Genomic DNA, 13,171 nt, shown 5'->3' with positions numbered 1-13,171 from the left:
CCGACTCGCTGTCCAGATCTCAGGACTAAGCATCAAAATTCATGATACAGTTTCTTGTTCCCCTGTCAACCACCTAAAATTCAAACCCCACAGATTCTACTTTTTGCTTGGGTATTTTCTGTATCACCTTGTTCTAAAAAAAGTTCTAGCCTGAAATATTGAAGCACAGTGGCTTAGCAAATCCTGGTGCTGTCCATTTCTTTCCAGAAAGCAGCTAACACCTTCAGTATGTAAGATCCAAGCACTAATGGACTGCCCACTTACAGCAGAGGCCCTTTGACATGCTCAAATATCATGATGAAAATTCAGACATATTGCCCAAGTCCTGCTTCTCAATCTTACCCCACTGCCATATTATATCTAACTATATTTCCCACAGGGTAGGAAAAGAGGGAATTTTTTTCAGCACACAGTGACCAAAATCACAGTATCACAGTATCACAGTATGTTAGAGATTGGAAGGGACCTCAAAAGATCATCTAGTCCAATCCCCCTGCCGGAGCAGGAACACCTAGATAAGGTTACACAGGAACGTGTCCAGGCGGGTCTTGAATGTCTCCAAAGAAGGAGATTCCACAACCTCCCTGGGCAGCCTGTTCCAGTGTTCCGTCACCTTCACTGAGAAGAAGTTTCTTCTCAGGTTTAAGTGGAACCTCTTGTGTTCCAATTTGTACCCATTTCCCCTTGTCCTTTCATTGTTTGCCACTGAGAAGAGCCGTAGGTCCAATTAATTTTTGAGACCCAATGTGAAGGAGCCATATAGAGAGAGTAATAAATAACACAGTAGGCTCAGAAGGTTTCTTATGAAGTACCTTGCATATTTGTATTTCTGCTTCAAAGGCTGTATGCTTCTTGTTGATGGGAATTGTGGCACATCATGTTAAGAAGGATATTGAATTCCATAAAATTGGGCCCTATGCGATTTTTGTGTTCACTTACATTCTTCACTCAATTGCAGTCAGTTTGAGAAATTTGACCCCCAGTTGTTTTATATCTTTGGCTTCTGATAAGTAATTTTCACAATCTCTTCCTTAGCAGAAGCTGGTTTTCCTTTTACTGCTGCCCCTGACTTTTTGTCTTCAACCATTCCCTGGGTTTTGCTGCTGACTTTATCAATGGGGCTCTCTCCACCCTACAGTCCCTCAGCTGTTAAGATGCTGTTGCTTCTTTATATCCTTCACTACCCAATCTACAGTCTCAGTCTGCATCCTCAGTCTATAAAGCTGCCTTTCTCTTTTCCAACTTCTTCCAAATTCAGAAATTTCCTTACAATTATCAATGATTTTGTCTGTCTCTCACATTACAATTGTGGATTTTTCCTCATCTTAATTAATTCCAGCTTTATACAGATAAGGGCTAAAATAACTGCTGTATATGCATGGGTGCTTGAAATCATCCAGTAATGTCTATTCATAATTGGTATATTTACTGTTAGGACACTAAAGTGTTCTTGACTAGGTGCATATATTATGTAAGTATTTTATAATGGTATTTAACTAATGCTTTATCTCTACCATTTATTTTTCTGAAAGAAACAAAATATTAATTATACACTAAATTTATGGTAATTAAATGGCATTTATGCCAATAGTGTACTATGTAATCAGAAATAGCACTTTTTCATTGGAAAATGTATTCTAAATAGTGAACAATTGCAAAACATCTACTTGAACTCAATAAGTTTTTTTCTAACCCATTATTTTAAAAGGGGGTATATTTCTAATATTTTTAAGAAGTAAATCAGATTTTAATTTGAGAGAAGTAGGAAGTAGAAATAATTCAAAGGCTTATTGATTCAGCACACTTTTTACACTTATTTATATCATCTTAGGATGATAGCTCTTTATGTATTCATGGGAAGATAATGAAATTTAAAAGAAGCATAAATCTTCTTATTGTACCTTTAAACATTTCCATTTGTCAGTTAGCATTATAATAGTATATGTGGTACTACTCATACTTAAAGTAACAACAAAAGTGCACATTCGATTTTTATTCAGATTTCAGTCCCCACAATGGTAACTGACAAGTCCCTTTGTCAGCTACACTTGAAACACAGTGAAAGTTACATTTCTGCATATAACACCGTGAAAACTCATGTATTTTTACAAACTCTTACTACTTTTGAACACCTACGCATTTTTAGCAAACATAAGTGAACTGCATATGGGAAACCATCCAAATAGCAGTAGATACTATATGACAGTTTTAACATGTTAAGAAAAAAGCATTAAACTTCCCAACAACCAGAAATGGGGATAAAATGACAAACCAATAATACATAAAAATAGGTCTGAACTACATACATGACATTTGTTTTCACATTTTATGAAACAAACCAAAACCTACCCTAAGCTTACCTTTATTGACAGAGACATGGGTTTACTGTATCTTCCCACATTGTGTGGGGTAAATGATGAACCTTGATTTCTCAAGAATTCTGGTTTCAGAATATAGCCAGAACCACCATTGTCTAGGAATTTTCCATTTTGCAATTCCATTTGCACTCCCGGTGTCTGAAAGTTTAAGGCCACTATAAAATTAAATAAATATTGATTTTAGTGATTTACAGTCCACGTTACTTTATAAAACAGCTTTCTGACAGTAAACTCAAAAGCAAATAAGATCAAAATAAAAATCTTTCAACTCTTATGTAAGATTCTGTTATTTCTTTTAAATTCAGCAGTATTCAATGATGATTTATTCACGTGCAAAGGAAGTGCACTATTTAGAACTGCACCACGTTTTAAGAATTACTCTATAGTACTTTTTTTCACAGTGCAGTTGTGTTGCATGATTTTCCTTTTCTTTCTAAACTAGACCTTGGATAATATGAAATGAGAGATCTTTTTTCTCCATAAGGACTAAATTCACATACTCTTTTCTCTACAGCAGCAAGACCCTGCAACCCTGAACCTGCTTACAAAGTTTTGGTGCAGAAGGCAAAAACACAGGTTTATAACTAACCACAGTTATGGTGCAGACTTCATAAAAGCATGTCACCCTTAAGACCAGTAAGCTTTAGTTTAGAGACAGAATATTCAGTAAAAATACATATATGTTTATAGAAGTAAAAGAATTTAAAAAGTGTTCTTAAATTTATGAGTGATCGCTCTTCAAGCTTAATCCTCTCGTCCTATTGTTTGCTGTTAGTATACACCTGATAGATTTTCTTTTCCTTTCCTTGGCATCTCATAACACTTCTGGTTTGCTGCAGGAGCAATAATAAAATAACACACTTCTCATCAACAGGATATTGTAATTCATGAGATAAAGCCGATATTGAAATAGACCTGTTTAATGAAATTTCCACCTATTCCAGTACACTGGAGCTTCTTGTCACATTCAAAATAGAAAATGCACAAGTCAAATCAGTGAAGTGATAACATGACATGTGTTAAGTAGAAAATGATAAAAAGTGATTTACTTGATCTCTTGGTAGGAAAAAAAATGAAGACTTTAAACAGTACAAGTGACTCATAATAATTCAGGAGGACCTTATTACATGTTCCTATGGAGATAATCTAAATACACTGAATGAACATTTTTCATAAATCAGAAATCCTTATCTCATATGGAAAATGCAAGAAAATTAGATCTGTTTCACTGCAAAAAAAATATTTGTTTCTTCACTGCTTTGATGATCCTTTTAAAAAAATCTGCAGTAAATGACACAAATAGGAACAGATCTGTAGAGTGAAGCAGCTGGTATTATGGATGGAATGTTCGCGCTACGCATGTTTTCACTGGGGTTACTTCAGAGAGAGCTCTAGCTTGGTCCCATGACCTCAGTACCAATTAATAGCTGGAATACATCAAGTGCTTCTAGAGTGCCATCCTCTATTTCATCTGAAAGGAATTCCATCTGTGCTAAGATTGCTCTGCAGCATGACCCAACATACAATAAGGAGGAACAATTGGGAACCTTGCATAAAAAAGCCCCAGAAAAACAAAAACAAAACAAAAAACCACAACATGCACTCCTGTTTCGAACTAAATGCTAATGTAGGTGCAAGCACAGATTCTGTGTCAATATACAAAGCAACTTTAAGTCTATTTTACCTTTGACAACTGTAATTAAACTATTAAGTGTTCATATTACCCACTGCACACCGCAGCCTTTTTTAAAGAGGTTAAGTGTTCTCTTGTATAGTTTAGCAGTGGTTCACAATTTGTTTTTTATGACTTAACACATCATCCAGAAACAGCCCCGAATGCGGTGCTATATGACCCTTGTATCTCAATACACTGATTCAAGCAGTGCAATGAATGTTGAAAAGCTGCAATCCTGAGATGCGTTGAAGCCTGGGTCTTGGTATGATCTACAGATAACCCAGAATCTCTCAGTCCAGGGGTAACTCCTAGGCATACTTTCAGAATATGTGGTTTAAAAAGTGTAACTGAAATTAGGCAAATTGAACAGTCATAGCTTCAAATAGCAGCTTCCACATGATCAAACAAATTACATGATTGCACATAATGAGACTGTTGCTAAATTTGCCAAGCTTTATAGGCTACTAAGCAGGAAAATCTGATTTAACAACAGAAACAAGCAGAAGAGAATACTTTGCATTTTATCATATTAGGAAAATTACTTTTGCAACACAAGTGAAGGGTGATGTTATCATGGGCTGATATCTTCAAACATCAACACTATATTTTTACATCACTTAATTTTACCTTAGAATAAGTTAAAAACACACTGAACAGTAGTTTTAATTTACCTATTGATTTCCCAGTTGTAATCCGATTAAGGTAAGCAAATTGGAAATTTTATATTATATTCTCTGAGATGCTTACTTCTACTATATCTGTTTGCAAAATTCATAGCTGCTTGGGCATCCCAGGACACTTTATGGAGTACTGTTGAGGCATAGTTTTTCTTTTTAATAAGATGTATTTATCACCCTTACGCTTCTTGAGAAATGGCAGAATTCATAAAGTAAAACCTATGTTTGCCATTGTCTAGCAGTGTGGTTTTAGTAACATCTTTCTGCAAAGAAGACTGAGTTTCACCCAATGTTTTATTTTAGTTTTGCTGAATTCAAGAAATGAACTGTCAATAACATGCTTTCTACTGTTGTTTTATGAAACATTAGAAATTTAATGCATGTACAAATAGAGCTTTAAACTGCTGGTTTCGTTTGGAAAGAAGCCCAAATAGGCTTACTGTTAAAACTTCTGAACAGTGCCTAATCTTAATGTATTGTTTCCATGGGAAAGTAGAGGCACCTGAAGTTTAGCACTGTGTAAGTTAAACTTTCTCCTCAGTCCTTTCATTAAGCACCAAAAGCATCAAAACAGCAGAGCAAAACATAGGCTTGGAGGACAAGCTGAGCAAAGGATTCCTGCATCAGATCAAACTTTTCCTGAAATCATGAGGCCACAACTCCTTCAGAATATTTAATATTCAAGCCTTCTTGCAAAGTACCAAAGCTGCCATGGCTATCCCTGTTGGCCCTGGGTTAAATAACTTCAGTAGCAAATGCAAGTTAGAAATAGCCTAGATCTGAAAAGGTGAAACAATGCATAATGCACAGATGAATACAAAGGGTGTATTTCATCACACACCTATGTATCACAAGCAGTTAACTGAAGTATACGGATACAGTACATTCCATAATCACTACTGTTCAAGATGTAATTGACTTTTAGACAGAAAGCAAAAGCTTTTGAAAACCAAAGTGAGGAATAGGGTTCTTAGATTTTTAAGTGCCTATGATTTGAAGACGGTTGAAGAAAACTGCATGTCTTTTGTCTGTGATGCTGCCTCCCAATTAACATTCCTATTCGGACTTTAAAACTATCATTTTTTTATATTTTATTATTTGCCCTCTGGTTCTATTAACTATATTACGACCCTAATCTTTAATATATTTTCTGTATTTAAAGGGGAAGATTTTAAAATGGATAAGCACAGATTTGTCACCCATTTTCCTTAAAATGTGTTACTTAATTGCGTTTTATGCCATTTAAAATCCATCTCAAAATGTCTGAATTTTATGCAATCTCCAAAATACCATATGGAAAAAGCACTCAGTGCCAATATTTCTATCGCTATGATTTACTTCACTCATTTGAGTCTAAAGAGATGTAATAGATCACACTTCCAAACCTTTGATCAGTCTTACTGCCATCCTTTCAGGTTTTTTCAACTGAATATATTCTTAAAATGGGCTGCTCACAGTGAATGCAATGCATCTTTTGTGCCTTATATACCAAAAATTTGAATTAAATTCCACACAGACTGTGAAAATGAAAACAGGACCATATCAGAATGTTCTGGTGTATTTTATCATTGGCTATGAGATGATCTATGTGATTGGATTTGAAGACATTGCATTCATTCCACATTAGTGCTCCCAGATAAGTGTTGACTCTCTATCCTTTCTTCTCACATGCAGGTTGCAGCTGCTCCCAATCCATCACTGCCCAAACCTACAGAAATATTTTCAGGCGGCCTTGTGTGACTGGGTAGCCCACATTACTTTCTCCAAAAGGGTATAGGTGCCTTTTTAAAATTTCATCCACAGCCAGAATAAAGGTCATGCTGAGTATGAGTTGACTCAAAATGTGGATGAAAAGGGAGGATATTCCATCCTCAGACTACCAACTTGAAAACAATGAAAGACATCTGAAGGAAAGATAAACTGTAACATGATGACAAATTACCACCTGTTACATATATCAGGAAGCAAACATTCATTTACAGAAGCAGCATACACAGCAGGAGGACCTCTTGTCAGTAGTAAATAAATTCTATCAAACTAAAATATGATTATATTTTCATGATCTGAATGTTAAATATAACACTAACTTCTAAGCCCTGTATAAGCATTAACTATCACAATATTCTCAAGTACAAATAATACTGAAAATATTATTCCATCTCATATGCTATCTGATGGAGTTTGGATAAGAGAAATCCAGTGCATACTATAGTACTCTGTAAACCCTTTCCACTAACAGCAGATATAGGGAAGATCATGTGCTCTATCACCAAGCGGTCAGAACATGTAACCTGGGAAAACGGTGTAAGGTGGTGTTTTTTAGCAGCTTTTTTATCTGAGTCTATCTGAGAAACTACAAAGACTTCCAGCATAAATAAGACTGCCAAATTACAACAGGGAGGTTCTAAGCTTGAGCATTACTTGTTCTGGTCCTGTCTTGACAAGTTGCTCTGATCCCCACTGCCACCTCTGAGTGCTTGTTAATTCAGGCTCAGGGGCATACTGTCCAAAATCAGTTTTATAAGTGTCCTCAGGATCCCATTTGCTTTAGACTTTATAATTTTTTTAAATCCTTGTGAAGCTTTAGCCCTCTTGCCAAACCAATGAATAGGTGATATTGCACCCAAATTTTATGAGGAAACACATCTTCTAGGAAAAAGTATAGAGTGATGATTGGTTCCCTTACAGCACACAGCAGACTTAACTGGTTAGCAAAATTTTTGCATACAACTGTCTTTCACATCTTTTTCTTACCAAAAGCTCAATGTATTTTTTGACTCTCCTTGCCTAAAGTGAGGCTTTAGGTATTCAGACTCCAAATTTTATTAAGCTTAAGTATAAACTCTGGCTTTGCTTATCACTGATGCATTTTGAAAAGGGTGCTCTTATTCTACAGAAGCTTAATTTATAAGTGGTATTCTGCTGTAGTAAGAGGGACTGCTCTTCTGAGAACTGAGTAACATCCATAACTGACACATCATGCTTGGCATGTGCAGTCAGTATGTTCTTATCATCTTTGGGCTAATTCAATATTATTGCTCTAAAGACACTGTCACTGTCATTAGAAATGTTAATAATTCAGTCATTCTAATATTTATAATTGCTGACATTGTTCCTACTTAATTACAAGTAGCCGTACTGGAAAGAAAAAAGATGTCAGGTGACTAAAAACCATCCATTGTCCAAATATATTTGCAACTGGTTTCAATTAGATATCCTCTCTTGTGAGGCTGTCATGGGTAAAGTACCCAAAGCATTTCTGATAAACTGTCAAATCTAAAATCTACATTGAATTTTGTATTTAATTAATGTGTCAGTCTGAAAGTTACACTTCAGTAAGCCTGAGCATCTTTTGCTTGTCATTTCACTTATTTCACACCTGAAATACATACATTTCCATAATCATTTTAAAATTTATTTGCCTTGTGTTTCTTGGTAGAACAGCAAACATTATCAGCTTCCCTTTCCTGTTTTAGTCTGGGTCTCTAACACAGGATTTAGAGCAGGTCATCAAGGAGTTCAGAGACAATTGTGTCCCTGCAAATTTTTCTGTTTTTCTTTAAAATTGACTAGATTTCAGATCAATGATTTAGTGTTCTATTACTTATCTAAAGTTGTGGATTTTGTGCATATAGCTGGAAAAATTAATGATAAAATTTCCACTTTTCTTTGCTTTCAAGTGAAATTCCGGTATCTATTACTCACACACACACACACACACACACACACAAAAAGCAACCCAACAAAAAACCTGCCTAAAAAAAAAAGCAGTCTCCAGAGTAGCCCAACAGCTTTATCTCCTGCAAGAGAAACATGATGCCATTATTCAAAACACCTCCAGCACTTGGAGCCATTCCAAAGGAAAGTTGAGTATATTTGGGTAGCTTCATGTATCAGGGTGGTATTCTCCCACCTAAATTGTAGATCCCTACACAAGTTAGCTGTCCCACTACAACTAGTGAGATCTAGTCGATGAAGTTCAAGCACAATGTAACCAAAAACAGGTCCACACTTTTAAGGATGAGATTAAGCGTATCCCTAGAGTCTGCAGTTCTAATAGCTACTCCATTGGGCTGAGGACTTATGGGAGCAAACAGTAAGAGGTAAAGCAAAACTTTTTTTAAGCTCCATAAATCATTATGCCCATATGGCCTATTACAGCTGTGGATTTTTTTTTCTGACTACATGACTTCATTCATAATAAACACATTTTTTTGTTTGGCATCTTAGTGTTATCTTTCCACAACACACTGTTCAACAGTATATAGTGAAATTTATGTCGGTTGTGCAAGATCTAGTTTTCACTTCCTAAAGATGAATATTTGGACTGCCAAAAGCATATTAGGAAGACAGTAATAACAGACGTATTGACCCCTGCACCTTTTCTGCAGCTGACCTATTATGACTAGGCTTGTCCATGAAACCTTAACAAGAGAGTGTTCAACCAAGATATACTTTTCTAACCCTTCTCATTTCATTCTTCCAGGGCATTGCTTGGCTTCGGAGCTATTAGGGAATCTTTCTTCTCTTTCTCATAGCACATTCTCTGTGACTCAGTCGTGGGATAAGGCCACAGCCACTGCAAGCCCAGACAACGAATGAGTTCTAGACTGGAAGAATAGTTGTACAGAACACCCTGTGCGTGTTTTTGCCATGAGGTGTATGATGTGTCAGACCTATACTCTGCCTTTGAGCAGGTGTTTCAGTTTGCAACAAAATCTGGAGCCCAGTTTGGAAAAATAGCTGAAGCTTTTTTTAGTGTCTGGAGACTAGCTATGTTATTCAGGCAACAACAATTCAAAGCTCTAATATAATGAATATTTTAAGTTTGTTTCAGATGTCACATTAGCTGTTGAAAAAAGACGTGCTATAGAAAATGCTTGCTTTACCCTTTTGCTGTGTTATAAAAAATTTTCCAGTAAAATAATAGCCAAGAGTATGAAATTATAATGCAGAAAAACTAATTATGCCTGTAAGAAAAATCAGTATTCCACAGTCTTTTAATAGAAGAGATTGTATTTTTCCTTAAATTCAATTTCATTAATTCATAAATTCCCTTACTAAATTTACCACTCCATCACATATTCTAAAATGCATAATGTTCATTAAGATTGTGAGAATATCTGAACTTCCTATGATCAAACATAAGCTCTCTATTTAGGCACACAAAAACACTTGATCAGTCCTGTTGTTTCCAGTTTTGCCATTTGTCCAGGGAGAAAGGAAAAAACAGCTTCGCAGAAAATACACAAAAATAAAAAATTCTGAAGTTAAATTACTAATTTGTAATCCTATGTCCTCTTTATGAGGGCATTATCCTTGTCTTTATGAGGCTTTCCAAAGTCTGCCTCTTAAGTTGTCTCTCACTTAAACTGACCCAAGCAAAGTCAGACTTGACGGTCATTTTTAAGTTGCACAGGTGATGCATACCAAGATCTAAATGAGTGGGTTCCTTTTCCCTTGGTAGCTTCAGAGGTTAAAATCAGAACTATCTGAAGAACTCTTTATGACTCATCTCTTTGTGCATTACTTTTCATAGTACTATTGCGCACAAGATTTGGCAACAAAACACATGTGATTGATAAAATTGCCAAGCTGCATTTCGATGGCACAGGCCAAAATGAAAACTACAATGAGAAAAAAAGTCCATCATACAAGTATTGCAACTTTCACAGCATCATATAGATTTTTATGAGTGCTCCAGAAAACATATGCTTTATATAGCCTATTGTAAAAATTCTGTACCTGCCATATCATGTTTTTTTCATATAAAATATGGCATATTTTAGTCATTCTTGTATATTGTTTTGATACATAGACAAAGTTTTCTACTTCATATAAAGAACATATTCAAAGGATATTTGAGTCTTTCTATTTGGTTGGGTTTTGTTTGTTTGTTTCCCACGGAGGTTTTTTGGTTGGTTGGTTGGGGGTATTTGTCTTTGTTTTTCTCAGTCAATATAATACAACTGATATCTGTTTATTTAAATAACCATCCTGAATTTTCTTTCCCTGCATAAATATTCCCATTCCATTTTATTTGATAAATAAAAAGCAGAAATGGATAAACCAGACCAGTTCTTTCCAGTGTCACACTGCAGTTATATGCAGGAAGCATACTAATTTTCCCAGACTACAAAAAGTACTTTTCTTACCTCTCTGTTCACAAAACCTATCCTGTTCTTTGAGTCTCAATATTCAGAGAATGGTCACTGAGTGCACAGTGATATACAAAGCGATTTTGTGGAAGCTGTACTTTATACTGTGGCTTCTAACTTGCCTTCCTCTGGAAATTAGATTTACACAATTACATAACTCTCATCCTCAGCCCCAACAAATCTTCAGCCTGTTGAACCATATTATCCTGCTTTAACTGAGTGCCAGGTTGCCCTAAGTTAATACATTCCAACCAGTTTAGAGAAAATTGCTGGCAGGGTACAGAAGAGAGCACTGTTTTGGGTCTATCACTAAGGGAAGTGAAAGAATAACTCAGTTATCATAATTTACATGATTCAGAGGCCTGGCAGGGAATATAATATGTAAATTTGAACAAAACCTAATACATTTTCTTTGTCCAGCCAGAACAATTATGGAAATCAGAGGAACTTAAAGGTGAGAAGGGTAAACTAGCAGGTGTAGGGGGGGGTGAAAGGAGCTGAAGAAGGCAGATGCATGACATACATAGGAGGAATCTGAGTCCTGTGAACAGGTTTAGGAAAGTGGTTGAAGGTATCTGGATGGATTACTTCTGTGCATGGGGTGCAGAGAGACAAGGGAGGGTATGTGAGCTATATGGACACAAGATAGACATAAAACTAAAAAATCTGTCTGGAAGGATATCAGCAGAAGATTCACTGAATGGAGCTTTGGGAGCTCCATTGTGAAGCTATATTTCTGCCAAACAGTTATCTGAAACAGATTAGGGAATCAAGAATAGAAGTGACATGCCTTGGAAACAATATATATGGAGAATTGCTTACAACATCATCTTTTTCCCATGAGAAAAATGTTTCTTTAAAAGAAGATGCAAATGATGTGACCAAGAGGGCAGATCTAACCACTTCCTGCATATTTTTAATTCTTCCAGGAAGGGGCCCAAGGCTCCTATACAGCAGAAATCATATGGTTTTTACACTAATGTTTAGTTTGACTTTTCATTAAAGTTTACTCTGAGTCAACAGTCAGGGTAGTTATTCTGAAAGATTTCAGTCCTGTTTGAGATCTAACCGGTACTCTTCAGAGGTCAGTGTGGAGATTTACAGGCTAGAAAGAAAACTAGTTAACTGCAGTATGATAAGCCTGAGATATGAATTCAGTGTTAAATTAAGTACCTCTGGCTAGCCATTCCTCTAAGCATTAAACAAACTTGACAGTTTTTAATAGCAATGTAGGTAGTATACGGAGAGTGCACCACCCCAGCTAAATAATCCAGCAATAGCATGACATCAAGCTAAGTGAGGATCAACAACAAGGTGAGAATATAATCAAACCAATTGCAAATGGTATTGGAATGGCAAGATACTTCCAGCAATAGCCTAGCCCAAGTCCAAATCTCTACTACCAATAAACATTTATAAGGACACAGACAAAATGTAGACTAACTAGTAATTGTTTTATTCCTGCTGTACTTGTAAAACTATATCTCAAAGCAACAGTCAGGATGAGAAGCAGAATTTATAACAATGTGACAACTGTAGGGGTTCTGAGTACATTTCTGTTCTTTCATGGAACAGCCAGCACTGAGTGTCCAATTTCACACTATCTACCTAGTCATGGTTTCATACATTCTCTCAACACGTGACACTGATAACACAGTTTGGGGTGGGAACTGCAAATGATAAAAAGCTTAGGCCTGAGGACGTCCTCCACTGCTTGTGGTCATGGCCACAAACATGGCAACAGCAGTCTCCCAGTGAAAGCTGAGTCATGATGCTCCTTCTAAATTCTATAACTGTAGGAGAGTATCTAGAGTAATATTAGAGGTTTAAATAATAATATGCATGGGCAAGATTGATTGAAAAAAAGCACCGTTAAAACCATTTCTGAGAAGGTAACTTGAAAGAGAAGATATTCTGGGAGCTGAGAAAAGAAACAAGTGAAAAAGAAAGCCTGGAGCAAGGGCACATACAGAATCACAGAATCATAGAATCATAGAATAGTTAGGGTTGGAAAGGACCTTAAGATCGTCAAGTTCCAACCCCCCCTGCCATGGGCAGGGACACCTCGCTCTAAACCATATTACCCAAGGCCTCGTCCAACCTGGCCTTGAACACTGCCAGGGATGAAGCATTCACAACCTCCCTGGACAACCTATTCCAGTGCCTCACCACTCTAACAGGAAAGAATTTCCTCCTTATATCCAATCTAAACTTCCCCTGTTTAAGTTTTAACCCATTACCCCTTGTCCTATCACTACAGTCCCTAATGAAGAGTCCATCCCC

The 13,171-nt window shown here is 36.4% G+C and overlaps 1 protein-coding gene across 1 annotated transcript in view; it reads right to left on the bottom strand.

Annotated features, from left to right (window-relative positions):
• Positions 1-13,171, bottom strand: part of PLCZ1 (phospholipase C zeta 1) — a 53,317-nt gene that overhangs the window by 6,068 nt on the left and 34,078 nt on the right. The window contains exon 9 of the mRNA XM_061363898.1: positions 2,361-2,533. Coding sequence (XP_061219882.1) covers positions 2,361-2,533 — 173 coding nt within the window. The remainder of the gene's footprint in view (positions 1-2,360; positions 2,534-13,171) is intronic.

This window comes from Neopsephotus bourkii, unplaced genomic scaffold (genome assembly GCF_033783945.1).
Source record: "Neopsephotus bourkii isolate Nb327-2 ecotype Australia unplaced genomic scaffold, CSIRO-AGI_Nbou_v1 NB_1183, whole genome shotgun sequence".
NCBI classification, from domain to species: Eukaryota; Metazoa; Chordata; class Aves; order Psittaciformes; family Psittacidae; genus Neopsephotus; species Neopsephotus bourkii.
The sequence above is the reverse complement of the archived record's forward strand: the minus strand, read 5'-3'. Positions and strand labels throughout refer to the sequence as shown.